The 27,560-nt window shown below is 44.6% G+C and overlaps 4 protein-coding genes across 15 annotated transcripts in view; 2 read left to right on the forward strand and 2 right to left on the reverse strand.

Moving 5' to 3' along the window:
* Positions 1-6,676, forward strand: part of GRAMD1C (GRAM domain containing 1C) — a 102,180-nt gene extending 95,504 nt beyond the window's left edge. For all 3 annotated transcript variants that reach the window (XM_019448418.2, XM_053903361.1, XM_053903360.1), the window contains one exon: positions 4,957-6,676. In XM_019448418.2, coding sequence (XP_019303963.2) covers positions 4,957-5,037 — 81 coding nt within the window. In that variant the 3' untranslated portion in view covers positions 5,038-6,676. The remainder of the gene's footprint in view (positions 1-4,956) is intronic.
* On the reverse strand, positions 5,089-8,160 carry LOC109266416 (translation initiation factor IF-2-like). 4 transcript variants are annotated; one of them, XR_008422456.1, is made up of 3 exons: positions 7,511-8,160; positions 6,398-6,479; positions 5,089-5,760 (listed from the first exon to the last, which is right to left on the reverse strand). XR_008422456.1 is itself a non-coding variant. In XM_053903363.1 (2 exons), exons 1-2 carry the CDS (start codon positions 8,011-8,013, stop codon positions 6,449-6,451), a joined length of 534 nt encoding a protein of 177 aa, XP_053759338.1. In that variant the 5' UTR covers positions 8,014-8,160; the 3' UTR covers positions 5,089-6,448. The 4 variants fall into 4 exon arrangements, 1 of the variants encoding a protein (XP_053759338.1); XR_008422457.1 differs by having other exon boundaries at positions 5,089-5,326; positions 5,653-6,479; XR_008422455.1 differs by having other exon boundaries at positions 5,089-5,475; positions 5,653-6,479.
* Positions 7,578-19,417, forward strand: ZDHHC23 (zinc finger DHHC-type palmitoyltransferase 23). 4 transcript variants are annotated; one of them, XM_019448419.2, is made up of 5 exons: positions 7,578-7,693; positions 8,174-8,445; positions 10,435-11,145; positions 12,622-12,789; positions 14,900-19,417. In XM_019448419.2, the coding sequence occupies exons 2-5, from the start codon at positions 8,294-8,296 to the stop codon at positions 15,165-15,167; spliced, it is 1,299 nt and encodes a 432-aa protein (XP_019303964.1). In that variant the 5' UTR covers positions 7,578-7,693; positions 8,174-8,293; the 3' UTR covers positions 15,168-19,417. The 4 variants fall into 4 exon arrangements, with proteins under 4 accessions (XP_019303964.1, XP_019303966.1, XP_053759337.1 ...); XM_019448421.2 differs by having other exon boundaries at positions 12,631-12,789; XM_019448420.2 differs by lacking the exon at positions 7,578-7,693 and adding an exon at positions 7,774-7,889.
* Positions 19,418-20,255: 838 nt separating this feature from the next.
* The window catches only part of CCDC191 (coiled-coil domain containing 191), an 89,248-nt gene continuing 81,943 nt past the window's right edge, over positions 20,256-27,560 (reverse strand). For all 4 annotated transcript variants that reach the window (XM_053903355.1, XM_053903356.1, XM_019448413.2 and 1 more), the window contains one exon: positions 20,256-21,432. In XM_053903355.1, the coding sequence (XP_053759330.1) occupies positions 21,288-21,432 (145 nt within the window). In that variant the 3' untranslated portion in view covers positions 20,256-21,287. The remainder of the gene's footprint in view (positions 21,433-27,560) is intronic.

The raw sequence follows: 27,560 nt of genomic DNA on the forward strand, positions 1-27,560 counted from the left end.
ATGTGTTGCTATAAACATTTATCTCTTTAAAAAATTTTTTTTAAATGTTTTATTTATTTTTGAGAGACAGAGACAGAGAGACAGAGCATGAGCAGGGGAGGGGCAGAGTGAGAGAGAGAGAGAGAGAGAGAGACAGAGAAAGAGAGAGAGAGAGAGAGAGAGAGAGAGAATCTGAAGCAGGCCCCAGGCTCTGAGCTGTCAGCACAGAGCCCGACACAGGGCTCAAATTCACGGGCTGTGAGATCATGACCTGAACCGAAGTTGGACGCTTAACCAACTGAGCCACCCAGGTGCTCCTGAAGATTTATTTCTTGAAGACAGTATCATCAATATGTGATACTCAGTTCCATGAGTCAAAACTTAGGATTCCCTTTGAAAAATAAGATTACTGTTTCTGTCATAATATAGTACATGCGTACTTTTCAAGCTTAAAAAAGAGAATGATAGAAGAGTAGAAAACTTATAGTTCTAGCATTCAGACATAGTCACTATTAATATTTTGTTTCCTTCCATCCCTTTTTTCTGGGCATTGGTTTTTAGAAGATTCATTTTTTTCTCAGGATGCCATGTGGGGCATTAAAGTTGCCCCAACTTAAAGGTGCTTCAACTAGGCATTTGTCACATGCGCGGTATCTACAGCTCTTGGTGCCGTTCCCCTCCCACTCTCAGTGGGAATAGGTCATATTTGCACTTTCCTCCTCAGCCTCCTGTTTCCCCAACTCTCAACTGATGACTGTGCCTCAAAGAGAAAAGAGAGTTTTCCTCTCCTTCCGTAACCAGACCTACAGACCCTCCAATTGCTGCACTCTGTCCTCTTGTCCACAGCTGTCAGAGCATCGCTCTGCCTGTGAGGAGAGTTCCAGCATGTGCTAGTGGGAGACCCTGTTCGTCCATCACCCTCAGGCTTCCCATTTCAGTCTCCCTCATTCAACTGGATCTTTCCCATCTGCACATGGCCCCTGCTCTAGTCTCTTCTACATCAAAGCACCCACGCCATCCACATCCTTCTCTCTCTGCTCCCTTTCACAGTCGGGCTCTTTCCCAGTTGCCTGTGGTGGCTGCCACTACTTTATCCTTCATAACCTGTTCACTTTTTTAAGGTTTTATTGTCACCAAAGTCACTCCTTCACATGGTTAATTTGTTCTACCAGGCTCGCTCAGAAAAAAAGCAGTCCCACTATATACTTTCCCAAATACAACAATCTTTAACTCTTTTAGTTTCTTTTGGTGTGTACCTCCATATTTATAAACAACAAGCATGTACTGATACTTCTTGGTTTTTCAGTTTTAGACATGATCATTTGACCCATTATGGAAGACAAACATTTTGTTTTGTTTTCTTTCACCTCTTCCTGCCTCCATTTCTGATCCCCCATGCTCCCAAAGAAGTTATAATCTTGGTATGATCAGCATCCAGTGTTTATTTTGACAAAGTTTGCTATTCTGAGCTGAGCGATGGAATAAACCAGGACTACTTTTTCTTTTCTGTGCTTTTTCTTATTCCTGAAATTGTCTTACTACTGTTGGTTAATTAACCATTATTTATAAGTATGTCATCTCCTAAAGCTCTGTTTGTTTGTAAGTCTCCTGTCATAACCTTCATTCCCCTTGGGTATTCTGTGGGTGGAGCCTCCTGGCTGGGTCCAGTCAGGCCCAGGGGTCCTCTCTGCAGGGACACAGCCACCATCCTGGGGCTTCCTGTTGAACACCTCCTCTGTTTCCCATATCCAGAATGTTTTCTGCTTTCCTGGTTTACTCCCTCCTTTTAATGGAGAATATTGTCTAGTAACATCCTGAGAAAGAGAGCATGGAGGTAAATATTTGAAGACTTAATCTGTGTGCAAGTTTTTTACTCCATCCTTTCCCTTGATTAATAGTTTGGCTGGGAAGAGAACTCTAGCTTGGAAACAATGTTTCTTCAGAGTTTTTAAGACATTGCCCCATTGTTTCTCTGCTTCTAGTGTTGCTATTGAAAATTCTGAAGCTATTACCATTCCTCATCCTTTAATCTGGAAACTCATGCCCTTTAGTTCTAGGAAATACTGAATTATACAGTTGATGATCTCCTCTCCTCCACTCTCTTTTCTGACTTTCTGCGGCTCCTATAATTGAGATGTCTACCTTCTTTTGGACAGACTGTCTAATCTTACTTTTTCTTTTCAGCTTCCATCTTTGCCTTTTTGTTCTGCTTCCTCAGAGTTCCTCAACTTAATCTTCACTAAATTGTCCCTTTTTCAATTTTTGCTAACAAGTTTTTGATTCCAAAGACTTCTCTGAATTTTTTTTTATGGCATTATGATCTTTTTAAATGACTATAGTATCTTCATCTCTCTGATCATATTACTGATGGCTAAAAACTTTTTCCCTTCTTCTTGCATACTTATTTTCCATCAAGATCCTTTCCTGTTTTGATTTCTGTTCTTAAAGTTAGGAGATTTCGTTACATGTCTGTAGTCCTTGGTTGTCTGCTTGTGTGGATCAGAAGTTGTTAAGCTCGTAATGTAGGTTGGGCTGGTATCTCCTGAACTTCTCTGTAGATCTGGCTGGGCTGTTGGTTGAGAAACCCTGATATCACTGTCTTTGGGTCTTTCCTCTTAGATTGGTCAGTTTCTACAAAGAAGTGTCTTCCAGTCTCCACCCAAAGGATTAAGGGCTGGCTGCTGGCATTTTAGGAGGAGAGCCAAAGTAGAGGGATGGAGGAGGGCAGGGCAGAGGAAGATGGTCTCACCACTCTTTTATACAATCCCCATTTTGGGGATTGTACCACTGTCCTAAATGGTGTCTTATTGTCCCTGGGTCAACCAGAGATCCTCTCCAGATGATAAAATTGTAGACCTCTACCAGGTAGTAGAAGAGCACAAATGCCATTCAGTCATTACCTTAGTCCCTTCCTCTATATTCCCACTTTCAGAGATTCCTGTCAATTCCTGAGGCTTTTGAGGATCCTTCAGGGTAGATTTGGTTGGTTCTCAGCTTTCTCTGCAGTTCGCTTAGGAGTTCACTTTTTCTGGTCTCCTAAGTCATCCATCTGCTTTCTTGTTTCCAAAGTTTTGCCTTTTCTGTTCTCCCTGTCCTTGTGGATGTATGCCTTTAAAGAGTCCCTTTATTGTGCTTTTAGTGGGTTTCAGGAGGAAGTAAAATTGGATGCCTGTGTTTAAGCCAGTATTCGCTCTTCAGGTCACTCCTGCCTTATTTTCTTCCCCATATCTTCCACTGATATTGCTCCGGCTAAAGTCCCCAGTGAGCTCTGGCTGTTAAAATTAATATAGCTGTTTTTAGTTTTCACCTTACAGTGTAAGCATTTGACAGAGCTGACCACTCTTTTCATGAAATGTATCTAATCTGGCCTTCTTTAAAACTATAAAAAAAAATCCAGCTTTATTGTGATATAATTGACATACTATAAAATTCGCCTTTTAAAGAATTCTTAATATATTCACAAAGTTATACAACCATCACCACTAATTCCAGAGCATTTTTATCACCCTCAAAAGAAACCCTATATCCATTAGCAGCCTCTCACCATGCTTCATTCTCTCAGCTTCTAGTCACTAATCTGCTTTTTATTTCTATAGGTTTGCCCACGCTGGACGTTTCATATAAATGGAATCATATACTATATGGTCTTTTGTGACTGGCTTTTTTTACTGAGCATAAAGTAAAATGACTTTTTGCTGGTTAAAACTATCTCCTCGACTTGACCTCTTCCTGGTCCATGCTCCAGACTTTCTGCGTTAGATTCTCTTCCCTTCTCCTCTCCTTCCCTTCAAGTGGCCTCATCCACTCCCCTAGGTTGTGCCATGTGTGCCATTGACTCCCAGATCTACTTCCCTTACCCTAACCTCTTCCCTGAGCTCCAGACTCATGCGGTCACTTGCTGACTTGGCATCTTCTCCTGGGTACTGACAGGCCACCACAAATTGATCATGACCAAAGCAGACTTCAGTTTTCATCCTGAGCTAGGTAGGCCTGATTCTCCTCTAGTTGACGTAATTTCAGAAAATGACACTATGAACCTCCAGTCAGAAATTTAGTGCATTGTGTGAGCATATATGTATAGATGTGATGGTACGTTTTAGTCCTGTATCCCTCACTAGTCTGTCAGCTCTAGGACAGCAGGGATGGTGCCTATTTGGTTCACCATTGTATATGCAGTGCTTAGTACAAACCCAGCATGTGAGAGGTAAGCAATTAACATTTACTGAATGAACAAAGGAATGAATACAAAGAAGAATAATTCTTGCTCTCAAGTTGCCTATAATTTTATTAGAAAAATCAGATATATTGTTAAAGACTATAAAAAAATACAAAGTTGGGGCGTCTGGGTGGCTCAGTCAGTTAAGCAATCGACTCTTGGTTTCGGCTCAAGTTGTGATTGCAGGGTCATGGAATCGCACTTCCCACCCCCCCCCCCCCCCCCATCGGAGCAGAGCCTGCTTGAGATTCTCCCTCCACCCTCTCTCCCTCAGTGCGGTCTCTCAAAATTAAAAAAAAAAAGTACACAGTTAAGTGTTAAGTACATAGTAATGCTTTGGGAGTTTAAAGGCAGGATGACTAGGGAAGGTGACACGGAGACGGTGGTGATGGGTAAGTTTTAGATGGGTGAATACAAGCGTGAAGGAAATAGCAAGCAAAGGCCTGGAGGTGGCACTTGAGTCGTTCAGGAGACAGTGGCAAGACCACTGCCACTTGAGAAACCATTTAAGGAAACAACCTACTGGGAGGCAGAATGTGCAACAGGACAGTGCGGGGAGAAGAGCGGGGTACAGTGGACAGGAAGAGCTCCTGAGCAGGCGTACTGACACACACCCGAAGCAGCTGGCTGTTGTATAAATTCAGTCTTTTATCTGGGCATCAGTAGAAACAAAACTATATCAAATATATAAATGTAAACTTTTGGCATAAAAATAAGCAGGTGAAACTTAATCTTATTTTGAAAATTAATTTTGTTTGCAGTTAAAGAGCTCACTTGTTATGCTTCAGAGAACTTTTGATCTACTAAATAAAAACAAGACTGGCATGACTGTCAAAAGCTAGTGATCTCAAGGCCTGAAACTGTAGAGATACTTGGAACTAAAAGAAAACGTCTTAAAGAAAACCAGAGGATGAAGGATTTTAATTGTCACAGGAACATTTCCATATTTTCTCATTATTGGTACTTTTAATATGAACAATCTTTTTAATAACATTAATGTGATGACTAGTCTCTGATGGCCTTAATGATCCATTCTTTCACTTCTTATACGTAATTCTAAGCAGTGGATTTCTCCAGTGGAAGTATTCTCCAGTGGATATTTCAGGTGAAATACGTTGTGGACTTGAATTTCTACAATACAAAAAGAAAATGAGACACTCCGAACTGAGTAGTATGGCCTTGTTTTTACAGTGAGATTTGAAGTTTGATGCTTTATCTGTTAGTACAGAATCAGTACGTGTTCGACAGGCTGCTTTCCCAGTTGAGATACACTGAAGATGCTAAAGAAAATTTAAGAATAAACCTCTGTATCATTATGAATTGTGAAGGACCAGGTTTCAGGCATGTATTATAACATTTCTAAGTTTGTGTACTGTAAATATTACAGTGTCTTCATTTTTTCTTTAGCATGGGAATTCAGTAGTCAGGTTCTGAATCTGCAACTTGGTAATTATTACCTGAAAGGTTCTTCAGCCGTTGTATCTTTTTGAAGATAGATGTTTCAGGAGCTATGAGAGGTGAGATTATCTTGCCTCTTCATGTATCAAATGGTGGAAGAGTAAATTCTGGAAAAGGAGACATGTAGGGTACCAACACTCAAAATGAAGAACCACGTGCTGATTTTAAAAACGAGAGGATTATGTTAAAATCTGGGCACTTAGTGGCCGATCAAAGGAATACTTGAACTAAGTGTGGCTTTAGCTTAGCACTCTTTCATGGTGGAAGCGAACCCCTGGTTGAAAATAATCTGTGGATTACTTTTCAGGAGTCATATATGTCTTCACTTACTCATTCACGTGTGTAGCTTGTTTCAGTTGGGAAGTTATAACCAGACACAAACTTGAGCTCTTCAATAAAAACTTTTGGGGGCACTGTATCCCTAGTGCACTGACTGAACTTCTAGGCCAGACAGAAGCTTGGCTCTTTCACAACAATTTTTTAGGCATGTATGTCTCAATATGATGTCTTTGGAACAAGAGAAAGATAGTGCCGAGTAATTTGTATCTATTCTTACTGTTTGGACAATTACTTCCCTTTAGTTATATGTTTCTTTTTTCCCCCAGAGTCACCAAAGCCACATGAGATAGCTAAAGTCATTTTTGAGATGCCTGTAGAGAATGAAAGTATTAACTTCATTACAGGGAAAATGGATTTCTCTGGGTGGTTCCCAACAAACCTACATTGGGGTACCAGTGTACTTACCTGGGGTTTTTGAAAAAAAGGATTTATGAAGTGTCTGGCTGTGAGCAAGAGTCACTGGATATTAAACTTGAAGACTTGTTCTCTGTTAAATTCACAAAAATGATCAGTGGCAAGCTGAATGTTCTTGTGATGTTATTTAAAACTTGTACTTCATAAACATACCTCAAAGGAAATTAACAAAGTTGCTTTATAGATTGAACATGTATGCATGCAGAATTCAATTAATTGCATTTCAGCCTGTTAATGTAAATTGATACCAATAAAACCCAAAATGTCTGAGTTGTAGTTTTTCTTTTTCTGTTTAAAAAAAAAAAAAAACCCAAACAAAAATAACTAGAAACGCTGCTACAGTGAAAAAGTGTATATGGGCCTACACTCTTAAAATTTTGTGCAAAAATAAAACCCAAAGAGGACTCTACGGTCATCTTCGGGCAATTTCATTTCAAATATGCAGACTGTTGGAACAAAAGTACTAGTAGGCCTGCTGGTCTAATGTAGAATCTGCTTGCCAGAAATCATGAAAATGAACAAGCTTTATAAATTAACAGCTCAGGGACGGCGATGGGCCTTTAAGGGAAGGCTGGAGAATTTGGGGGCGGTACCTCGGGAACAGTTCGCGGTGGAGATCTCCCCCTAAGCCTGTTGCCAGCGTCTGAATGAAGGGTGGCCCACCCACGAGTCCCCAGTACTTTGGGAACCCTCCGGGTTCCCGGGGTTCCCGTCTTTCCGTCGGCACTTCCCCCGGCCGTGGGTTTGGGCTTGCCCCGCCCACGTACCGCCCGCCCGCGGGCACTGGCGGGGCCGCACGGGGGCCGGGAGGGGCGGAGGTGCCGGGCCAGCCCTGCGCCTCGCCGCTGGCGCCCGCGCCCGGGAGCACGTCCTCGGGTCCTCGGATCCCCGCGTCCTCCGGGCGCCAGGGCCGCGGGCCGGGGGAGGGGCCTCACCGGCGGGCCCCGCGGGGCGGCGGGCGGCGCACGTGCGGACGGGCGGGGATCCCCGGCGCCGGAGGCGGGGCACCCGGAAGCGCGCGCGGACTTGCCACACCGAGCCCGGCGGGCAGGGGGGCGGCGGGGAGGCGGGCGCACTGCCCGGGCCGCGGCCGGCTGTGCTCACAGGTGGGCGGCGGCGGCGAAGGCGCGGCGGAGCGGAGCCGGGGTCCTCGAGACTCCAGCAGTCACACCGAGAGCCCAGCGGCTCCGAGCTGGGAAGACGCGTCCGCGCCTCGGGAGGAACCGGCCGTTCTCCCCGCCACCTCGGCCTCTTTGGCTGCAGCCGCACCTCGGCCCTGGAGCGCAGGTAACTTCCTTTCCAAGGTCATTCTTCGGGCGGGGCGGCGCTCGCGGCCCGCCCACGTCCTCACGGTCGGCGGAGGCGGGAGAGGGGCGCCCTGTGCGGAGCCGGAGCGGTGGGGCTGGACGGCGACTCTGAGCGCTGCGCGGGCGCCTGGTGGCCTCCCCGGAGCCGGCTGCAGACGCCGGCCGCAGCCCCGAGGGTGAGTTTCCACCTGCGCCCAGTCTTTGGGCGGGGACCGCTCGGCCCTCCCCAGCCTGCACCGGCAGGTGAGCGCAGCCGCCCGCGCCCTGGCTGTCCTGGGCTGTGTGGTCGGCTGTCACCATGGGAACGGCTGGTGCCCAGACGGCTCCAGCCCTGGTGGGAAGGGACGGTGAACGCGGTTGGGAGCCCTTAGAGCTCCCTGTCTGGCCAAGCCGAGAGAGAAAAGCATGATGAGAACGAGACACCCCCTCCCCCTCTTTCTTCTCATTTTTGATTTCTCAGGCGTTGGCGGATAATCAGAGAGAGGCGTGGATGTGTTTACAAGATGAGTTGTGTTCTTTCCACCTTTACCTTCTGAGGGCTTCTTACCACTCATGGTGACAGGTGGAAATCGTGACACAGATGGGCAGTATGAAGCCAGTGAAGACAAACAAAGCGGAAGAACCTGAATTGGAGCCCCTGTGCTGCTGCGAGTACATAGATCGAAATGGGGAAAAGAACCACGTGGCTGCCTGTTTGTGCGATTGCCAAGATCTCGATGAAGGGTGCGATAGGTAAGGGCGGAGTGTTTCTTGATGCTGACCCCCTGGCCGTTTTGAGAACTACCATGCATACTTTAAGCTTAGCCATCCACAACACTAGAATTTGCTACCGATGCTGTTTCCAAGGGTCTGAAATAGTCGTCTTTTATGTCAAGTGTGAGGGTTTTGTAAAGATGAATTATTGGGTAGTGCACAACTGCACAACTGTCTATTCGGCTCAGTTTAGTAGCACATAATTATTTTTTTCATTTTTAAAGGGAGAAGATGATGGAGAGAACAGGCAAATAAAGGGATAGTGGCAAGTTAAATGTATAAAAAAATAAAGTACAGACCCGCAGAATCCGTACATTTAAAACGAACACATTAGTACCAGAAAGTGCTTACATTCTCAGTGGTCTCAGCATCTAGCGACCAACTACTCGAGGATGGACTGCACCTGGCCACAAAGGGTCTTGAGGGCAAAGGATCACTTTCCTGCTGTTGGAACTGGTCTTGCCAGAAGGCCCTCCCTCCCCCGACTGGCTGTTTTCAGCATGGGCAGCAACACAGTCTTGACCGATATTATTGTATTTGGATTTTGTTTTCACCATTAATGCCCAGTGTTGGAAATTACTATCCAAAAAATGATTTTTAACATCAGTGAGAAAAATTTTGTGCCCAACAGTAATAACAGGTTTTATCCATTTTCTAAATAATTATGTATCTAAAAACTGTTGCCATATGGAAAGCATAATGTGGGAAAAGAATAAGGACGTTTGGGAAGTTGCTTTTCCCTTTAATAATTATATCTGGTTAAAAAAGTCACCACAGAGGCACATTGTTGACTTAGAGCTTGGTGCATCCATCTTGACATGAAAAGTGTTCTTGGGACATTGTAGTTTAGAGCCCTGAAGACCCCATAGTCCTTTTGTAATTTTTCCTTGATAGTGTCTGTAGTCTTTTTTACAGGTGTTTTTAAATGGACTCAGTCTAAAGTCCATACTGAGAAAATGGAGCACTCTGCTTTAATGAATGGAAAAATGATGCTGTTTCCACAACTTCCATCAGTCGAGACCACAGCTCTTCCATTAACCTTCCAGCTCTTCCTCTCTCCTAGCCCTTGAGACCTGGGCTGTTGCTGCATTCTCTCCTTACCTGTCTCTGGAGATAGGCTCCCGGTCTTTCCACTGTCCTGCTGCTCAGTACCACTCCCATGTAGTTATCTCCCCTCAACGTTCAAGGTGTTACCTTACGTTTCCAAATTGTCTGTCTACGGTCAGAGTTATTCCTTGAGCTGATCGTTGTCTTAGGAGCCCAAGTGTGCAAAAAATATGTACAAATACTGCGTGTCCACGAGGCTTAGTCCTTTTTCTCTTACCGGTTTGATCTCCACTCTTAGGCAGCCCCCTGGCCTTGCTGGACAGGTTTACTCCTTGGCACAGGACAGGTTTGTGCTGTACATGTGCCTCTGCATTGGGCGGCCTCCCTGCCTCCTGTCCCCCCCCAGCTCCCCACACCAGTGCCAGCCAGCCGTGGAGATCAGGCGCCAAGCCCACGTTTGTTCACAGAGACCCATCTAGAGACTCCACCCGGAAGTGTTTCCTCTGAGCACTCCTCAGTGTTTGCCCACAAGAGTTCATTAGGCGATTTTGCTGCTTTGTCCTGAGATTTCCTGAATTCCCATGTTGTCTTTGCAACTAGATTGTGAATTGTTTTGAGGATCTTAAGTCTCTATACGCCCCCAAACGTAATCAGTACTTGTACAGAATATGTGTGTATTCCTACATATTTGCTTCCTGGAGAAGTGGTTTTTAACTGTTACATTTCTAAACGGTAGCTAGTCTCTTTCGTATTAAAAAATGATACGTGATCCGAAAAGCTCATGTTTAGTAGTATAGAAGTAGAATACTTGGCCTTTGGCCTCTTTTATCATTTATCTTGCTGTTTGGCCTGTGGTGTTGAGTGTTTTTTTGTTTAGCAAACCCCATGTGAAGTGCCTTCTTTTTGTGCTCTTCTGAATAGATGGATTACATGTAAATCCGTGCAGCCGGAGACTTGTGAAAGAATCATGGATACTATTTCTGATCGCCTCCGAATTCCTTGGCTTAGGGGAGCCAAAAAAGTTAACATTAGCATCATTCCCCCGCTCGTCCTACTGCCCGTCTTCCTCCGCGTGGCTTCCTGGCATTTCCTCCTGGGGGGGGTGGTTTTGACCTCCCTTCCTGTGCTGGCTCTGTGGTACTACTACCTCACTCACAGAAGGAAAGAACAGACTCTGTTTTTCCTGAGCCTCGGACTGTTCTCTCTGGGCTACATGTACTATGTGTTCCTGCAGGAAGTGGTCCCCAAAGGGCGTGTGGGACCCACTCAGCTGGCTCTTCTTACCTGCGGGTTATTTCTGATACTCTTAGCCTTGTACAGAGCCAAGAAGAATCCAGGCTACCTCAGAAATCCAGCAAGCAATGACAGACCTCTAAGCAGCGGCCAGACTGAATGCCTGACCAGAAAAGGGCAGGAGAAGACCAAAGGGTTCCCGGGCACAGAATCATCGGGTAGTCTCAACAACCGCACGCTGAAGGATGAGCCTAAGGGCTCTTCCAGGGTGTTGGTTGGAAGCCCTACCAAGGTCAAGGAAGACTGGTGTGCCAAGTGCCAGCTGGTGCGACCAGCGCGGGCGTGGCATTGCCGGATCTGTGGCATCTGTGTGAGGAGAATGGATCATCACTGTGTCTGGTATGTTGGGAAAATCTGGTGGCTTGCAGAGTGTAAATTCACGTGAGACTCTAGCTGTGTTTGCTCCTCCTTTGCGCCACCCTAAAATCTCACTCGTTCCCAGCTTTACACCTTGCAGATATTTGTGTGCTGGCATGATATTCCCACTGAGTCACCAGCTTCCCAGTCTCACAGATGTAGTCCCCTCAGTCATTTCCTGAAGGGTGGTGGTGGTGTTGCTACTTTGCTTTTCCCTTCTTAGCTGCCCCTCTGTTACCTTCTCCTTCCTGCAAGAGAAGTATCTGCAGTCGAATGGTGTTTTTTAAAAAAAGAAGGGATCAGAATCCGTATAGGCACGTTTCCCTGTGCTGTGCCTTTTGAACACAGAGCTCAAGAAAGTGTTCCCATATTTGTAGGTGACCCTGTCCCCTCACCATCCATCCTTTACCATTCTGATGACTCCTGGTCTGCATTGTTGAGGGAAGGCCCTACCAGGTACCAGGTACCTTCCTGTTTTGTTATTCGTAGAGTGGTGGGCGCTTTTTTTTTTTTTTTAAGTTTTATTTATTTATTTATTTTGAGACAAAGAGCAGGGAGAGGGCAGAGAGACAGGGAGAGAGAGAATCCAAGCAGACTCAGTGCCATCAGCACAGAGCCTGACGTGGGGCTTGATCCCACAAACCATGAGATCGGGAGTCGGACACCCAAGTGACTGAGCCACCTAGGTGCCGTGAAAGTTGGGCTTTTTTGGTACCTTCCAGCTGGCCGGTGCCAAACTAGGACACCCATACTATATGAAGTGCAACTTTTGAAGACAGTGTTGCTGTTTCACTGAGCGAATCTAAAATGGTGTAGTTGATTCTGAATGCTGTAAGTAGTGCGTTTGCTGCTCTGTAGCTCTCGAGGCACTTGTGGTCAGGGAATTCTGCTTTTTATGGCTAGGATGCTGAGGATTCTGGTCATGTAGCCTGCCCCCTCGCCCATAGAAGGGGACGTAGGGGAGGAGGAGGGTGCAGCAAGGCCAGGAGGGCTGGGAGTGAACCTCAAGTCTGAAATATTTGCACCAAAAGGAGCAGCAAACAAGGGGCTCTTTGTGAGCAGGGTTTCTGCAGGCCCTTGTACACCTTTAGTCTACACTCTTAGATTCTTACATCTTGTTATGACCTGGAACTATTTGAGGGATTTTTTTTTTTTTCCCTTTTAAACAACAAGGCCTCTGTGAACAAATGGTTCCAGAGAAACATTTGGTGATAGTGGCCGTGGGGGAATTGGTCTGCAAACCTATAAACCAGCAGTTTGTTGGCCATAGAGGCAAGGCCCCCCTTCTTTTTCATTGAACTGTACTTGATCTACAACGTTATATTACTTTCAGGTGCACAGTGTAGTGATTCAGCATTTATGTCCATTATGAAATGATCACCATGATGAATCTAGCTACCATCTGTATCGAGAACTTTTTAAAATGTTTGCTTTTTCTTTCCCTTATGCTGTTTTGAGGATAAATAGCTGTGTTGGAGAATCAAATCATCAAGCATTTATACTTGCCCTTTCGATCTTCTTGCTAACCTCGGTGTATGGGATAACACTGACCTTGGACACCATTTGTAGAGATAGAAGTGTCTTCACAGCTCTCTTCTATTGTCCTGGAGTTTACGCAGATTACAGGTGAGATGTGGCTGCCGTAGCACAAAGGCCCGTAGAAGAGGGAACAGATGTTGCCGTTAATGTAAGGGGCTGTGATTTGCTGCCACGTCAGTTTTTAACCAAAACATGGGACAGATTATCGGATGCTGGGTATCCTTGAAATTGCCAACCGAATTGTGCAGTGGACAGGTGTGTTTCTCTAGGGTGCTGACCGTTGGCCCTTACAGACTGAGGAACTAGTACACTGCAGGGAGGGCTGGGCTCAGGCAGGGAAGTCCGGAGTCAGATAGATGACCACGTGCATGGCCAAGGTAGCAGTAGTGAAACTAAAGCCATAAAGGAGCGGTCCCAGGGTATGTGTGTGGTCTATTTTGTCATAGATTGTCAAGGCAAGACAATCTTGCCTCCCTTTGTTGTGGCTTTCTCATGCTCTTTAGCCCTATCTGGATTTATTGCTTCTGACCCTTTTGTGGTGTGCTCACAATTTCTGTAACATTTCTTTACTTTGTAACCTCCATTGGTTTTTCCTGTTCTACTTTTTAAAATATCACCACTCATGATTACTGTGGTATCTAGGTCACAATTTCCTTTGTTAGGTTGGGGCACATTTATATATTGTGGAGATCTCCATGCTTTGTGGGAAGCCGGGGTTTTGCAGCTTTGGCCGTAGCCAGCCCCTCCCCAGAGCGCTGTGGGCCCCCTGCCTGTGTTCTTTGCGTCCTCTCTTCCACCTTTTCCTCTGAGGAGGATGCTGTGTGGGGTCTGTGGTCCCCAGTCTGAGCTAGGACAGCTCTGCCCCATGGTCCTTGTCTGTCTGTCTGTGTCTGTCTTTCTTTCTCTCTTTTTTCTTTTCTTTCTTTCTTCATTTTCGAGAGACAGAGTGTGTGCAGGTAAGGGGCAGAGAGAGAGGGAGACACAGAATCCGAAGCAGGCTCCAGGCTCTGAGCTGTCAGCACAGAGCCTGACACGGGGCTCAAACCCACGAACTGTGAGATCATGACCTGAGCCAAAGTCGGATGCTTAACAGACTGAGCCACCCAGGCACCCTCCTTTTCTTTCTTCTTACTCTTTGTTTTCAGAACAATCCCCGCTTTCCCTACATAGTGCCTCTGTGGAGGTATTTGTTTACATTAGTTTGTGGCCAGATCTCCTGTTGCTATTCTCCATCTAGAGGTTTGTGAGCATTAGTAGAATAGATTGGTCCTCCTCCTCAGGGCCAATTCCTTTTCTTTCTGTACTGAGAGTGTTAGTAGGTTGTGAAATGTGGGTGATAAAGTCCCAAAGCAGGGCACGTCTTTGTGTTGCTAAGCATGAGTTTTGTGAGCTTTCTGGGGGCCACTGACATGGAATGAGGAACATGGTCCGCCGTTGGTACTCACCCTCCATACAGGTGCTTCACGTCACCCCATTGAGCCTGCTTTTCCTCATCTCTGGTGAGTTAATCATCTCTGAGTCACTTTCAGCTTAACAGATGAAGATTCCTTGGGATGGGTTCATTTCCAGCTGACCCTTCATTTGCAAATATTTGAAAAGAGTCAACTGGCAGACATTAATCAGTAGCCTCTCCTCGCAGTCTGACTGATGAGCTGAAAGGAGCTTTCTTGTCCAGTGTGATTCTGTTGGCTTGAGGAGGCTGGATTTATAGACATCAGGACCTATAGCGGTTTGTGTCCATCAATGTTGTACTGATCGTACTGACAAAATGGGGATGCAGGGCCTTAGCACTGTTCCTGCGTTCCCACCCACAGCTTCCTGGAGGATGTTTGTAGCAGTATCTGCTCAGTTAAGAACGATTTTGGAATTGTTCATTCATTCGATAGATTCGGGATGCTGTTCTGTGAGGCACTGTGTTGGTCGCATGGGGGACACCAAATACAAAAACGTCCTTGCTACTGTAATAACAACATTCTAGAAAAAGAGGCACCGATAATTATAGCATAAAATAGGACATGGGAATAGTTCTGTGTTAAGCGTTCTGGTGTCCTGAGGGTGGAAAAGTATCTTCCAATCAGGATAACTGGGGAAGGCACCAGAGTCCTTCGTAACGAGTACTGCGCGTGTCAAATGTTAGAATGGTGCCACTTACCCACCGAAGAGATTGGTAGTCCTGACCCGCCCTTTCTCCTCCCAGCTCAGCGTTGTCCTTCACCTGCGTGTGGTACTCTGTGATCATCACGGCGGGCATGGCCTACATCTTCCTCATCCAGCTGATAAACATCAGTTACAACGTCACCGAGAGGGAAGTCCAGCAGGCCCTTCGACAGAAGACGGGGCGCCGGCTCCTCTGTGGGCTCATCGTGGACACAGGCCAGTACAACCGGGGCTTCCTGCGGAACTGGTACCAGTTCTCCACCCTGGGTGCCCACCCCTTCCACCACCCTGCCGAAGACATTGTCTGAAGTGCCTTCTGTGTGGCTCTGCGAGGGGCGGCCCCTCCCTCTGCTCCCTCCCATTGTACACTTCAGTGTTCACACAGGATGTTCGTTTTTATCCCCAGTTTCCTAAAGGCTGTATAGGGCCATGCTCAGGTTTAGACATTGGACTGGGAAGAAATGAAGTTTCCTGACTTCAACCTAAGAGATTTTTTTATCGAAGCAGTAAAAGTAGAGCCATTCTTTTCCAGTCACCTTGTTAACTAACTCAGTCACCATGTGGAAAAGGATGTGGATTGCTAATGCACAGATTGATAGAAGCGGTTCCCATCCATTACTAGGGGAGAAAGAGTTTGGATTAGGGTAGTTTCCAGTCCCTCTTTCAATTCCTGATAGCCATGTGACCCTTAGTTGAGTCACCTCCCCGAGTCTCAGGTTCATCTGTAAAGTGGGGGTACTAATAGCACCTGCCCTGGCTTACCTCACAGTCGTGAGGGTCGTGCGAGGGATGGGGTATGTGGAAAGCACTGGAAAATGACTAAAGCACTCAACAGGTATGAAGTATTATTAGGAAGGTTCTAAGACTGAGAAAACTGTTTATAGATCAGAATACTGAAGCCAAAAGTATCAGAGTAATCCACTTTCAGCTTTTCAGAATGGAAGAAAGATCCTGAAATACCATATTGTACAGTTATGGCAACTTCTCTCTTTGAAGTATTAGACATTAACTACTCAAACGGGGTAGAGGATGACCAGATGGATTTACACGATCTTCTGATCTTGAAGGGACACTTGATAACAGTTACGATTACTGGTCGTGTAGTATACGCTGGTCTTGAATTCAGGTGACGAGTCCTTGTTTTTCATCTTATTTCTTATACATTTATTCTCTTTGGATTTACTCTACATAACTCCAAACTCCAATAGCCATTACTGTTTTTTCCCCTCTTTCCATGCTTCACCTGGGAAGGTGCTAGAGCACTTAGGATGAGGCTGGAAGAGGAGAACAGACACCCCGTGGGGAGCATTTTACCCTCTTTCCTGGGTAGAGTGGCTGGTTACTATCAAGGGCTTGATTTTTTTTTTTCTCATGTAAGTAATTCAGACACTGTCGTTACAGCACTCAGTTGCAAAAACCAGTCTTCTGGCATTCACAATTCTTCTGGCATGACCTCTCTGAGGAATTGACTGACATCTTCCTACTTGCACATTACTTCTCATTCACCGTTCCCTAGACAAAAGTATCTCACTTGGAGAGAAGAAACAGGGTATATGTGGTTTCCATTAATTAATGGACTACGATTCCTCCCTAGCTCTTCCTAAAATAATAAGTTGTCTCTTTAATTGTATCTTTAAACTGAAAATGTACAGAAGATTAAGTACTTATAGAGAATGGGTCTATTCTGCCATGGAATTAGGATAAGGCGATTTTGGATGGGGAAAATACCATCTTGAATTATTTGGCTTTATACGTGTACTTATTTTGCAATCCCAAAGAAAATTCATGAATCCTTAAATTTGCTTTGGCTTATAGCTTCATATAGGGGAAATATTGCCAGCTTTTCCCGTCTTTCTGTGCATGCTGCCGTAGTAAGAGGTTTATAAATGTCGAGAGGAAATACTGCTCCTTCCTGCAACTTTTCCTCTGGAGCTGGCACCGTCCCTAGTTCTGCCATGAAACGAAGCTGTCCTTAAGACACTCACCACATTTTTATATCAGGCTGGTCGCTGCTCTCCCCAGAGATGGATTGTTTAACCAATGAGAGGCTCCGTATTCCCCTGGGACGAGCCAAAGAGCAAGTCTGGGGATGTTAGCAGTCTGTGGTTTCTACAGTGATGCCCTTGCCCTGGCCCAGAGTCAAGCATTCGTTTGGAGTTAACGTTGGATCTGATAGGACTGATTCTTTTCTGTGTGAGTTCGAGAGAGTAATGATGTCAGGGACAGCACATGTGGCCAGAAACCTCTATTTGTCATCTCTTAAACACCAGATGTGTAGGCAACTGATTGTCTAAACAGTTGATGATAGAATTCATAGAAATGTTAGCATAGTCGGTAATATGAGCCTCTTGCTAAATCTTTAACAACCATCAAAACCAGACACAAAGAGGAGTAGTCCCCAAAAGACCAGGGTCATGTGGGAGGATTGAGAGCGACTGCCATCTTCATAACCACGCAGCCTTCGAGTTTATCCGCATGGGGCCTCTCAGGCTCCCTCACCTGCAGGGCTCCTTATATATTATTCTGGCTGGTGGGAACTAAGAGGCTTGTTTTAAGTTCCTCGAGATCTTCATGATTGGTGTTTTTCAGAAGAAAGCTCAAACTTTTGAAAACTTCAGTGGTTTAGTGGGGGTAAAAGCCTACTGAAATATTTGCACCAAAAGGAGCAGCAAACAAGGGGCTCTTTGTGAGCAGGGTTTCTGTAGGCCCTCATACACCTTTAGTCTACACTCCTAGATTCTTACATCTTGTTATGACCTGGAACTATTTGAGGGATTTTTTTTTTTTTTTCCCTTTTAAACGACAAGGCCTCTGTGAACAAATGGTTCCAGAGAAACATTTGGTGATAGTGGCCGTGGGGGAATTGGTCTGCAAACCTATAAACCAGCAGTTTGTTGGCCATAGAGGCAAGGCCCCCCTTCCCATCCTCAGCCTGTTAATGAACATATTGGATATGGAGCTTTATAAATGAGCTTCTATAATCGTGGTCATGCCATTGTGTATCATTCCTAGGGAAGAGAAATGAGTCCATTTGGAGGATTTAAGGGAAAAAGTAGTTAAGGATCGGGATTGCATGAAAGGAGAAAGTCCTTCAGTATTTAAAATGTTTTTTATGATACCCAGAGAGTACTTTGTGGTTACGGCGGAGCCCCCTGAAATGAACTGACCTTTAATAAGCCTTAAGTGAGTTTTAGGGACACTGCTGCTCACCTCACCTCAGCCACCTCTGTGTCTGCTTATGATGCTGGAAATCTTTGCCATTCAAGTAGTGTTGTCCTTTGGTGAATGAAGTAATTGTTATCTTCCACTGTGCCACCTGCCTAGCAGAAAGGCTGCTACAAACTTTCTCTTATGCAATAGTCCTTGGTACTTCTAATATTTTTAGTAAGAGAAAATTTTCTATACTAGAATCTTCCACTGCCAGAAAACAATGCCAGTAAGGTTCGCTGGAATACTGACCATCTGCTTAATAGACTAATTTCCTTTGGGTAGGAAATTAGCTTTTTATTACAAAACTAATATAAGCAAAAATACGACATCTAGAAGCACAGTCTTGATCAGGATGTTTAACAATGTTTTGTGAGCTTTAAGGGTCTCTTTAGATGAGGTAAGTGGGTTTATAGGACTTCATTTGAGCCATATTTTGGTACCCTGAATTTGAAAAAAAGAGAATTTCCTCAAGCATGGGATGGTAGAGACTTTTGCTTGAGGCACCTGTGTGGAATCTGGTTTTCTGCCACGTTATATCAAACACTGCCAAGGTGATGCAGGGGGAGAATGAGAGCTGTGCTTCGTGCTGAATAAAATCCCCTATGTTCTCCCCGGCGTTTGCTGTGGTGAATAGACACTTCTTTCAAAATCAGCTAAATGTAATCTTGTTGCTCATGGGCTGTTAATCTCACTTCAGTCGGCACCAAGTGCTTCACTGTAGTTTTAGCAGCAAAGACCCAGTGGTTAATGGAGACAATTTTCTTAGAGGTTGTGGCCATTTCTGGCTACATTTCTGAGTTGGGCTTTTGACTTCCTGCTACTCCAGCCTTCCTGGTGGCACCTTTACTCCTAGAGAATTCATACTTTAAAGGCAAAGCTTTAAAAGCAGAGCTAGTCTGTTCTGGTTCCCAGTGCGACAGACATCCTGTATTTCTTCCCACGGCACCACTGCCAAGACGTCATGTCACAGAACTTGGGAGCTCAACCTGCTGCGGGCCTATGGTCTGGGGGGTTGGATGGTTTGAGTTGTTGGGGGCGGTGGAGCCATTTCACTTGATTACATTTCTGGGTCTGATGTTAGACTAAAGGACACCCAGGAATGTTTACTATTCAATGTTTAATGTAACTGGCCCAGCAACATGCGAGGGGATTCCCGACGCCAACTCTGGAGGCTACGGGCTAAACGTTTTGCACTGTTTTTATACTTGTGTTCATATCCTCTTATCACCTCAGACTCAGACACAAGGCCTTTTAAGTGGAGATTTAAAAAATTACTGCCATTTATGTAAAATAATGTACTGTGACCGAGTTGCTTAAATAGAAAATAAAGTGCTTTCTTTAAGGGAAATGGTGTTTCTTAGTGTGTCTCCTGAACTGTTTTGCTGTAAGGGAAGCCTGTGTCAGAGCTGGGCGGCTGCTTTGGCCACTGAGGGGTCCCTGTCCTGTGACCTAAGTTACCCCTAGCCCTGGACTGTCCTTTTCCTGCCGGTTACATTTTCTAGTTTTATAGGCCAGGCATCCTGCTTATTTGGACATTCTGTCAGCAGTAATATTTCTAATGTCTTAGGATAGTCCAGCAAGAAGCAGAGGTCACTGACAAAGTGATTTTCCCGTGTGTCTTTAGAAGGTTCCCGAAATAGGTAAAAAGTCCTCACTGGCCCAGTCACAATATGGGTTGCTAAAAGACTCACTGTCTAATTTGATGCTTGAGGTGAAGGAGAAATAAAGGAACGCTTAAGAGAGAAAACCTAAGCTTTATGAGATTTACTTGGGCCCTTGGCATGTTGACTTAAGGGGCTCATCCTTCCTTATCTGCAGGCCTGGCACTGCCCTAAAGCTGATATTTGGCATCTGGGTGCTAATGGTCGCCAGGGTTCTGGGCTGCACCACACGCAAGGGTGGTGGAGGGTGATTTGGTTGGAAAGAGATTAAGCACGAGTTCGTTTCAGTCCCACTTTCTTTGGTGCCTATTGGTCTTAAAAAGAGTTTTTAGCTGACACCTGGATACTCACATGAAAGGAAAGGATGCATGGGGACGGGGACTCTGTAGAAGAAATAAAGTTCGGTCGAGGGCGTTTTGTCAGTTCTGAGTAAATCCTCACATGTGTTCCGGAGACAAAGGATGGGGGTGGCTGTGCTGGTGGCACAACAGCACGTCCCTTCTAGGGAGCGAGAGACAACAGCGGTTTCTTGAACAGCAAACGCGGTTTTATTTTACCAGCTTAAAATTTCCAGTTACCAAACAACAGTAGTGACCTCGGAGCTGCAAGGGGCCTTCTGGTTTTACTGGGTGCCCTTCTCTATTATACTTAGATTTGTTACAGTAAACCTGTTGTTTGTGAGGAAGTGTTTTTTTCTAGCACGTAATTCAGACAGTCCACAGGAGAGCATTTTTCAGTGTTTATAGTCTTCTGCACCTTAAAGGTAAATCCTTCTTTGAATCAGAGAGAAGTATCTCCGTACATGGATCAAACTGAGCTGAAGACTAGAAGACAGACCGGGTGTATTACCTAGAAGCCGCAGCTGTGAGCATGAACACACACGTTAACGAACTTCCAGACTGCTTCTGATGGAGCTGTTGGCTTTTGGAATCCCCTTCACGCTGGTCAGGATGCTCCAAAAGGAGGGATCTCCGATGCCGCAGTTTCTCTGAAATGAGGGTCCGCTGCCGGCCCTTTGCCACAGCTGCATGGAAGTCCATCTGATACGTGCTCTTCCATCAGGGGTGGGCAGAAGGATGGGGCCTTGCAGCATGTCTGTTGCTGATGCTGACCTTCTAGATAACTGAGCACCTGTGACTCCTTTTCCAAATACTCGCTACCTTTCAATTCTATCGAAGGTACATTTGTCAACGACCAATGTTAAACCATAAGAACACGTTTTCCTTCAAAGACTCAGGCAAGCAAACACTTGTCCCCTTTTAAAGTTTATGATGCTAAAAATATATAGGATACATTTGAACAGTTGAGCTTTAGACTGTTCTTCTGAATGCTCCTGCTGTGATAAATGCTTTAATGAATTAGCAATCCAAGAAGGGTCAAAGAAGGAAGTGAAAATTCCCCAGATAATTCCTCCAGTCCAAGAAGTATTTGACAGAACACAAAGCAGGCATATGCACGTATGTGCGGATGGCCATCCCACATGCCGCACTGCACGTGCACACCGTCCCCCAAGGACTCCTGGGACACGAAGGCCTGCGTCTGCTGCTGCCATGGGAGTCACGGTGGTGCGGGCATCTGGAAGTCCGGGAGAATTTCAGCTACCTTCCTGCGGAGTTGCTTTCGCCTTTCTTCTTTTATTCTTTCCTCTTTCATAGAGTTTGCAAACTTCTTCCACGTCTGAAATGTGATCCAGAGAATCCTCCTTTAAAAATAAAAAGTAAAAAAAGGTAAAACACCAAGGGAAAAGTTTACTTTCCATCAGTAGAAGAATAATTCTTTGAATAAAATGTTATATAAGAAATACGGAGATCAGAATCGGAATTCAGACAGTGAGAAGTGCTATGAAGAAAATTAAGCAGTGAAACAGGATGGAGTGACTGATGGGTTTTTATTTTTCATCCAGGGGTCAGGGAAACCCTCTCTGAGGTGACATTTGAGTGGAGCACCCAGTGGCCTCTGAAAATGCAGGCCATGAGACATTCCCGGGTGATGTGGTCACAGCCTGCACCTTGTGCTCAAGACAGAACCAGTGGACCGAGGGCTCCAGCAGCCAAACACCTCAAGGCAAAGATGCTGGAAATGCAAGTGCAGTACCACAGTCACAGACTGAGTCCCAGGCACTTAGACGTATGGGCATACTTCATTTTATTGCATTTCACAGATACTGCATTTTTTATAAACTTAAGGTTTATGGCAGCAACCCTGCACTGAGCCAAGTCAGTCGGCTCTGCTTTTCCAATAGCATTTACTTATACTTCGTGTTTCTATGGTGCATGTTGGTAATTCTCACAATATTTCAGGCATTTTCATTATCACAGTATTTGTTATGGTGATCTGGGATCAGTGACCTTTGATACTAACATTGTAACTGGGGCACCACAACCCATGCACAGACAAGGCGGCACACTTAAGTGATAAACGTGCGTGTTCTGACTGCTCGACTAGCCGTTTCCCCATCCCTCTCCTTCACCTCAGGCCTCCCTATTCCATGAGACACAACAATATTGAAACGAGGTCAGTTAATAACTGGCCTCCATGTGTTCAAGTGAAAGGAAGAGTCGCATGCCTCTCACTGCAAATCAGAAGCTAGAAATGATTAAGCTTAGTGAGGAAGACATGTCTAAAGCCAAAAGAAGCCAAAAGCTAGGCGCCTTTTGCCAAATAGCCAAGTTGTGAATGCAAAGGAAAAGTTCTTGAAATTAAGATGCTTTTCCAGTGAACACGGGAATACTAGGAAACCAAAACAGCCTTATTGCTGATACGGAGAAAGTCTGACTAGTCTGGATAGAAGATCACACCAACCATGACATTCTCTTCAGCCAAAGCTTAAGCCACAGTAAGGCCCTAACTCAATTCTAGTTAGGCTGACAAGGATGAGGAAGCTGCAGAAGAAAAGTTGGAAGCTAGCAGAAGGTGGTTCCTGAGGTTTAAGGGGAAAATCCTCTCCATGACATAAAAGTGTGCAGTGAAGCAGCAGGTGCTGATGTAGAAGCTGCAGGGGGTTATCTGGAAGGTCTAACTCAGATCAGTCATGAAGGTGGTAGCCATGCTAAACAACAGATTTTCAACGTAGATAAAACAGTCTCATTTTGGAAGAAGACACCGTCCAGGATTTTCTTAGAGGAAGTCAGTGCCTGGCTTCAGAGCTTCAAAGGACAGGCTGACTCTCTCGTTAGGAGATAAGGCAAGTGGCGACTTGAAGTTGAAGCCAGTGCTCACTGACCATTCCAAGAACCCTAGGGCCTGTAAGAATTCTGCTAAATCCACTCTGCCTGTGCTCTGTAAATGGGACAACGAAGCCTGGACGGCAGCACATCTGTTAACAGCATGGTTTACTGAATATTTTAAACTCACTGTTGAGATCTATTGCTCAGAAAAAAAGATTCCTGGCAAAATATGACTGCTGACAATGCACTTGGTCGCCCAAGAGCTCTGAAGGAGACGGACAGTGAGACTAATGTTTTCATACCTCTTAACACAACATCCATTCTGCAGCCCATAGATCAAGGAGTAATTTTGACTTTCACGTCTTATTACCTAAGAAATACATTTCTTAGGGGCGCCTGGGTGGCTCAGTCGGGTTGAGGATCCAACTCTTGATTTCGGCTCAGGTCATGATCTTAGGGTTGTGGGATCAAGCCCTGCATTGGGCTCTGTGCTGAGTGTGAAACCTTCTTAAGATTCTCCCTCTCCCCCTGCCCCTTCCACTTTCTCTCTCTAAAATAAAAAACAAAAAATAAACATTTCTTAGGGCTGTACCTGCCATAGATAGTGATTCCTCTGATGGATCTGGGCAAAGTAAATTAACCTTCTGAAAAGGAGTCACTATTCTAGAGGTCATTAAGAACATTTGTGATTCACAGGAAGAGATCAAAATATCAGCATTTGTAGGAGTTTGGTAGAAGCTGATTCCAACCCTCTTGGGTGACTTTGTGGGGTTCAAGACTTGAGTGGAGGAAGTAACTGCAGATGGCGTAGAAACAGCAAGAGAACTAGAATCACAAGTGGAGCCTGAAGATGGGACTGAATTGCTGCCATCTCATATAACGCTTTAATGGATGAGGAGTTGCTTCTTATGGATAAGCAGAGAAAGTGGTTTCTTGAGATGGGATCTACCCCTGTAAAGATTCCAAGAAGACTGTTGAAACAACAAAGGATTTAAAATAGGACATAAACTTGGTTGGTAAAGCAGTGGCAGGGGATCAGAAGATCGACCCCAATTAAAAAAAAATTTTTTTTAATGCTTACTTATTTTTGAGAGAGAGAGCGTGCACGTGAGCTGTGGAGTTGCAGAGAGAGGGAGACACAGAATCTGAAGCAGGCTCCAGGCTCTGAGCTGTCAGCACAGAGCCCAGCGCGGGGCTCAAACTCCCAAACCGCGAGATCAGGACCTGAGCTGAAGTCAGATGCTCAACTGACTGAGCCATCGACCCCAAATTTGAAAGAAGTTCTACTGTGAGTAAAATGTTATCAAACAGCATCATGTGCCACAGAGGAAATTGTTTGGGAGGGGAAGAGTCAGTTGATGCAGCAAACTTCACTGTTGTCTTAAGAAATTGCTACAGCCACCCCGGCCTTCATCAACCACCACCCTGATCAGTCAGCAATCATTAACATTGAGGCAGTTCCTCTACCAGCGAAAAGATTATGACTCCCTAAAAGCTCAGATGATGGTCAGCCTTTTTTAGCAATAAAGTGTTTTTAAATAAGGTATGTACATTGTTTTTGAAGACATAGAATTCTATTGCATATTTAATACAGTGTAAACATAACTTTTAGAAGTACTGGGAAACTAAAAAATTCATTTGACTCATTGTGATATTTGCTTTATTGCAGTGGCCTAGAATGGAACCCACAGGATCTCTGAGGTGTGTCTGTATATAGTTTAAAAAGGCCACTGGTAACATCACCTCCAGTAACAAAAACAGCCTTGAATTTCAGTTGAGAAAAGATTACCCTGATGCCAATTTCTGGAATCACAGTTTTGGAGGGTCACATGTTGCATCTAGGGAGACCTGCAGTGGCCTTTTAGGATAACACAACTACCTGCACACTGGGAATGAGAAGGTAAGCCAGATGGTCTCTGCCCACACAGGGAGTTAACCTGGTGAACAGATCAGTGCAGTGAGGAGCTACCATGGTACAGATAGGCACAGGGTACCCACCAGTCTTGTGGTGAGAAGCATCTGAAATTTTTGAAAGAGAATGAACGGAGTTTTTGTCAGACAAAAGGCTTTTCTAGAAGACGGCATGTCTTGAGTAAAGACAAAGAGACAAGAACAGCATGGTGTGTAGAAGGAATTACAAATAGAGTTATGTTGTGGAAACAAAAATGCAGAGTAGCTAAGTTTATATTTTCACAACTAGAGGCATAGATGGGATTTATTCTGGCTTCTTGACTCTCTCACAAAACCCTAGAAGGCATCACAGTCCCCATTAGTTCCGTGGCTGATGGTTATTTGCTCTTTCTGATATTGGTGATTTTTGTTGGTGGAAGTTAAGCACAAAAAGGCTTCAAGGAGTGCAACTACATTTGCTTTCTTCCTTCTCCTATCCAGTCCTCCATCTACTGTCCTCAGCTGTCTGGCCACCCAGGCCTCGACCCTGTCTTCCGACTCTTACCTCTGTTCACATCTTTCTCCTGGCTCCCCTCCCCCCTTTCTGACTTGTACATTTTATCTCCTACTGTTCTGCCCTAATGGAAATGGTCTGCCCCTCGAGAAAAATCTTCCTAGACTATCTTTGCCTGCATTTATCTTTCTTTCCTCTGAACTCCTCTTACAGCACATGGTAACAATCATTGGTTTGGCACTTATTTATGGTCTGTATGTAAGCATGTATCTATCTACTCTTCATTTTCTGCTGAATTATGGGAGCCAGACACCATGTTATTAGGCATTTTTATGCTTGGCAAGTATGTCTTGATAGATGACATGTGCATGTATTGTGTTAACAAATGTGTTGTGAGTCACCAATATAAGAATTCTTAACGTGAGGTCCACAGATTCTTTGACATTTTGTGTAACATTGTATGAGATGTGCATATGCCCATTTCTGGGGGTGTAGTAGGTCTGTGACTGTTATTCCTATGAAGGGGCCTATCATTCCAAAATGCTTCAGAGCTATAGTACTGAGGCAATATCAGAAATGTAAGTACTTCTCTGTCACTTGTTACAGTCTTTGTTTTAAAGTTTATTTTGGGCGCTTGGGTGGCTCAGTCAGCTAAGCATCTGACTCTTGATTTCAGCTCAGGTCATGGTCTCACGGTTCATGAGTTTGAGTCCCATGCTGGGCTCTGTGCTGACAGCACATAGCCTGCTTAGGACTCTCTCTCTCCTTCTCTCTCTACCCCTCCCCAGTTTGTGCTCTCTTTCTCTCTCAAAATAAATAAACAACAAAAAATAAACTATATTTTGTCTGCTGTAAGTATTGCTACCCTGGCTTTCTTTTCACTTCCATTTGCATGATAAATGTTTCTCCACCCCCTCATTTTCAATCTGCAAGTGTCTTTAGGTCTGAAATGAGTCTCTTAAAGGCAGCATATAGATAGGTCTTGCTTTTTTATCCATTCTATCCTATGTCTTTTGATTAGAGCATTTAGTCCATTACATTAAAAGTAATTATTGATAAGTATGTACTTATTGCCATTTTGTTACTTGTTTCATGGTTATTTTTGCAGTTCTTCTCTGCTCCTTTCTTCTCTTGCTCTCCTCTCATGGTGTACTGGCTTTCTTTAGTGACATACTTGGATTCATTTCTCTTTATTTTTTGCATATCTATTACCAGGTATCGATTTGTGGTTACTGTTAGGTTTATATATAACATCTTCTGCATATAGCAGTCTGTATTAAATTGATGGTCACTTAAGTTTAGAACCCATTCTAAAAGCATTAAATTTAAAAAATAAAAATAAGGGGAACCTGGGTGGCTTGGTCGGTTAAGCATCCAACTTCAGCTCAGATCATCTCATGGGTCCTGAGTTCAAGCCCCACATCGAGCTCTGTGCTGAGGGCTCAGAGCCTGGAGCCTGCTTCTGATTCTGTGTCTCACTCTCTCTGTACCCCTCTCCCATTCGTACTCTGTCTCTCTCTCTCTCAAAAATAAACATTAAAAAGAATACAAGTAAAAAAAAAAAATAAAAGTACTAAATTTTTATCTACCCCACCTTGGTTTAGGTATATTGTGTGATACTTCACATTTTTTAATTTTGTGAATCTCTTGACCAATTTTTAAAAAATGATTATTTTTGAGAAAGAGCATGAGCGGGAGAGGGGCAGAGAGAGAGGGAGACAGGATCTGAAGTAGGCTCTGTGCTGACAGCAGAACGCCTGCTGCGAGGCTTGAACTCACGAACCATGAGATCATGACCTTAGCCGAAGTTGGATGCTTAACTGAGCCATCCAGGTGCCTGTCTTGACTGATTTTTATAGATATGCTTAATTTTACTGCTTTTGTGCTTCCTGCTTTTCTTACTCCTGCTTATGGTCTTTCCTTTCCACTCAAAGAGTTCCCTTTAACAGTTCTTGTAGGGCTGGTTTAGTGGTGATGAATTTCTTTAATTTTTGTTTTGGTCTGGGAAACTCTATCTCTCCCATTCTGAATGATGGCCTTATTGGATAGAATATTGGTAGTTGTAGATTTTTTTCCTTTTACCACTTTGAATGTATCATTCCACTCCCTTCTGGTCTGCAATACTTCTGCTAAAAGATCAGCTGATAGCCTTATGGGGTTTTCCTTGAATGTAACTTTTCTTTTGCTGATTTTAAAACTCTCTTTATCACTACTCTTTGCCATTTTAATTACCATGTGTTATGGCAGAGACAAAGAAGC

The sequence above is a fragment of the Panthera pardus genome, unplaced genomic scaffold (assembly GCF_024362965.1).
Source record: "Panthera pardus isolate Hobbes unplaced genomic scaffold, ASM2436296v1 HiC_scaffold_16, whole genome shotgun sequence".
Classification (NCBI taxonomy): domain Eukaryota; kingdom Metazoa; phylum Chordata; class Mammalia; order Carnivora; family Felidae; genus Panthera; species Panthera pardus.

Excerpts from the sequence above, each read along its gene's own strand:
- LOC109266416 (XM_053903363.1), bottom strand. The coding sequence starts at position 8,013 with ATGGTGACAGCCGACCACACAGCCCAGGACAGCCAGGGCGCGGGCGGC. Across the intron at positions 6,480-7,510 it reads TTCGCCGCCGCCGCCCACCT|AGAACAAGTCTTCAAGTTTA; the intron begins GTGAGCACAGCC and ends TGAATTTAACAG.
- ZDHHC23 (XM_019448419.2), top strand. The coding sequence starts at position 8,294 with ATGGGCAGTATGAAGCCAGTGAAGACAAACAAAGCGGAAGAACCTGAA. Across the intron at positions 8,446-10,434 it reads CTCGATGAAGGGTGCGATAG|ATGGATTACATGTAAATCCG; the intron begins GTAAGGGCGGAG and ends TCTTCTGAATAG. Across the intron at positions 11,146-12,621 it reads ATGGATCATCACTGTGTCTG|GATAAATAGCTGTGTTGGAG; the intron begins GTATGTTGGGAA and ends TGCTGTTTTGAG.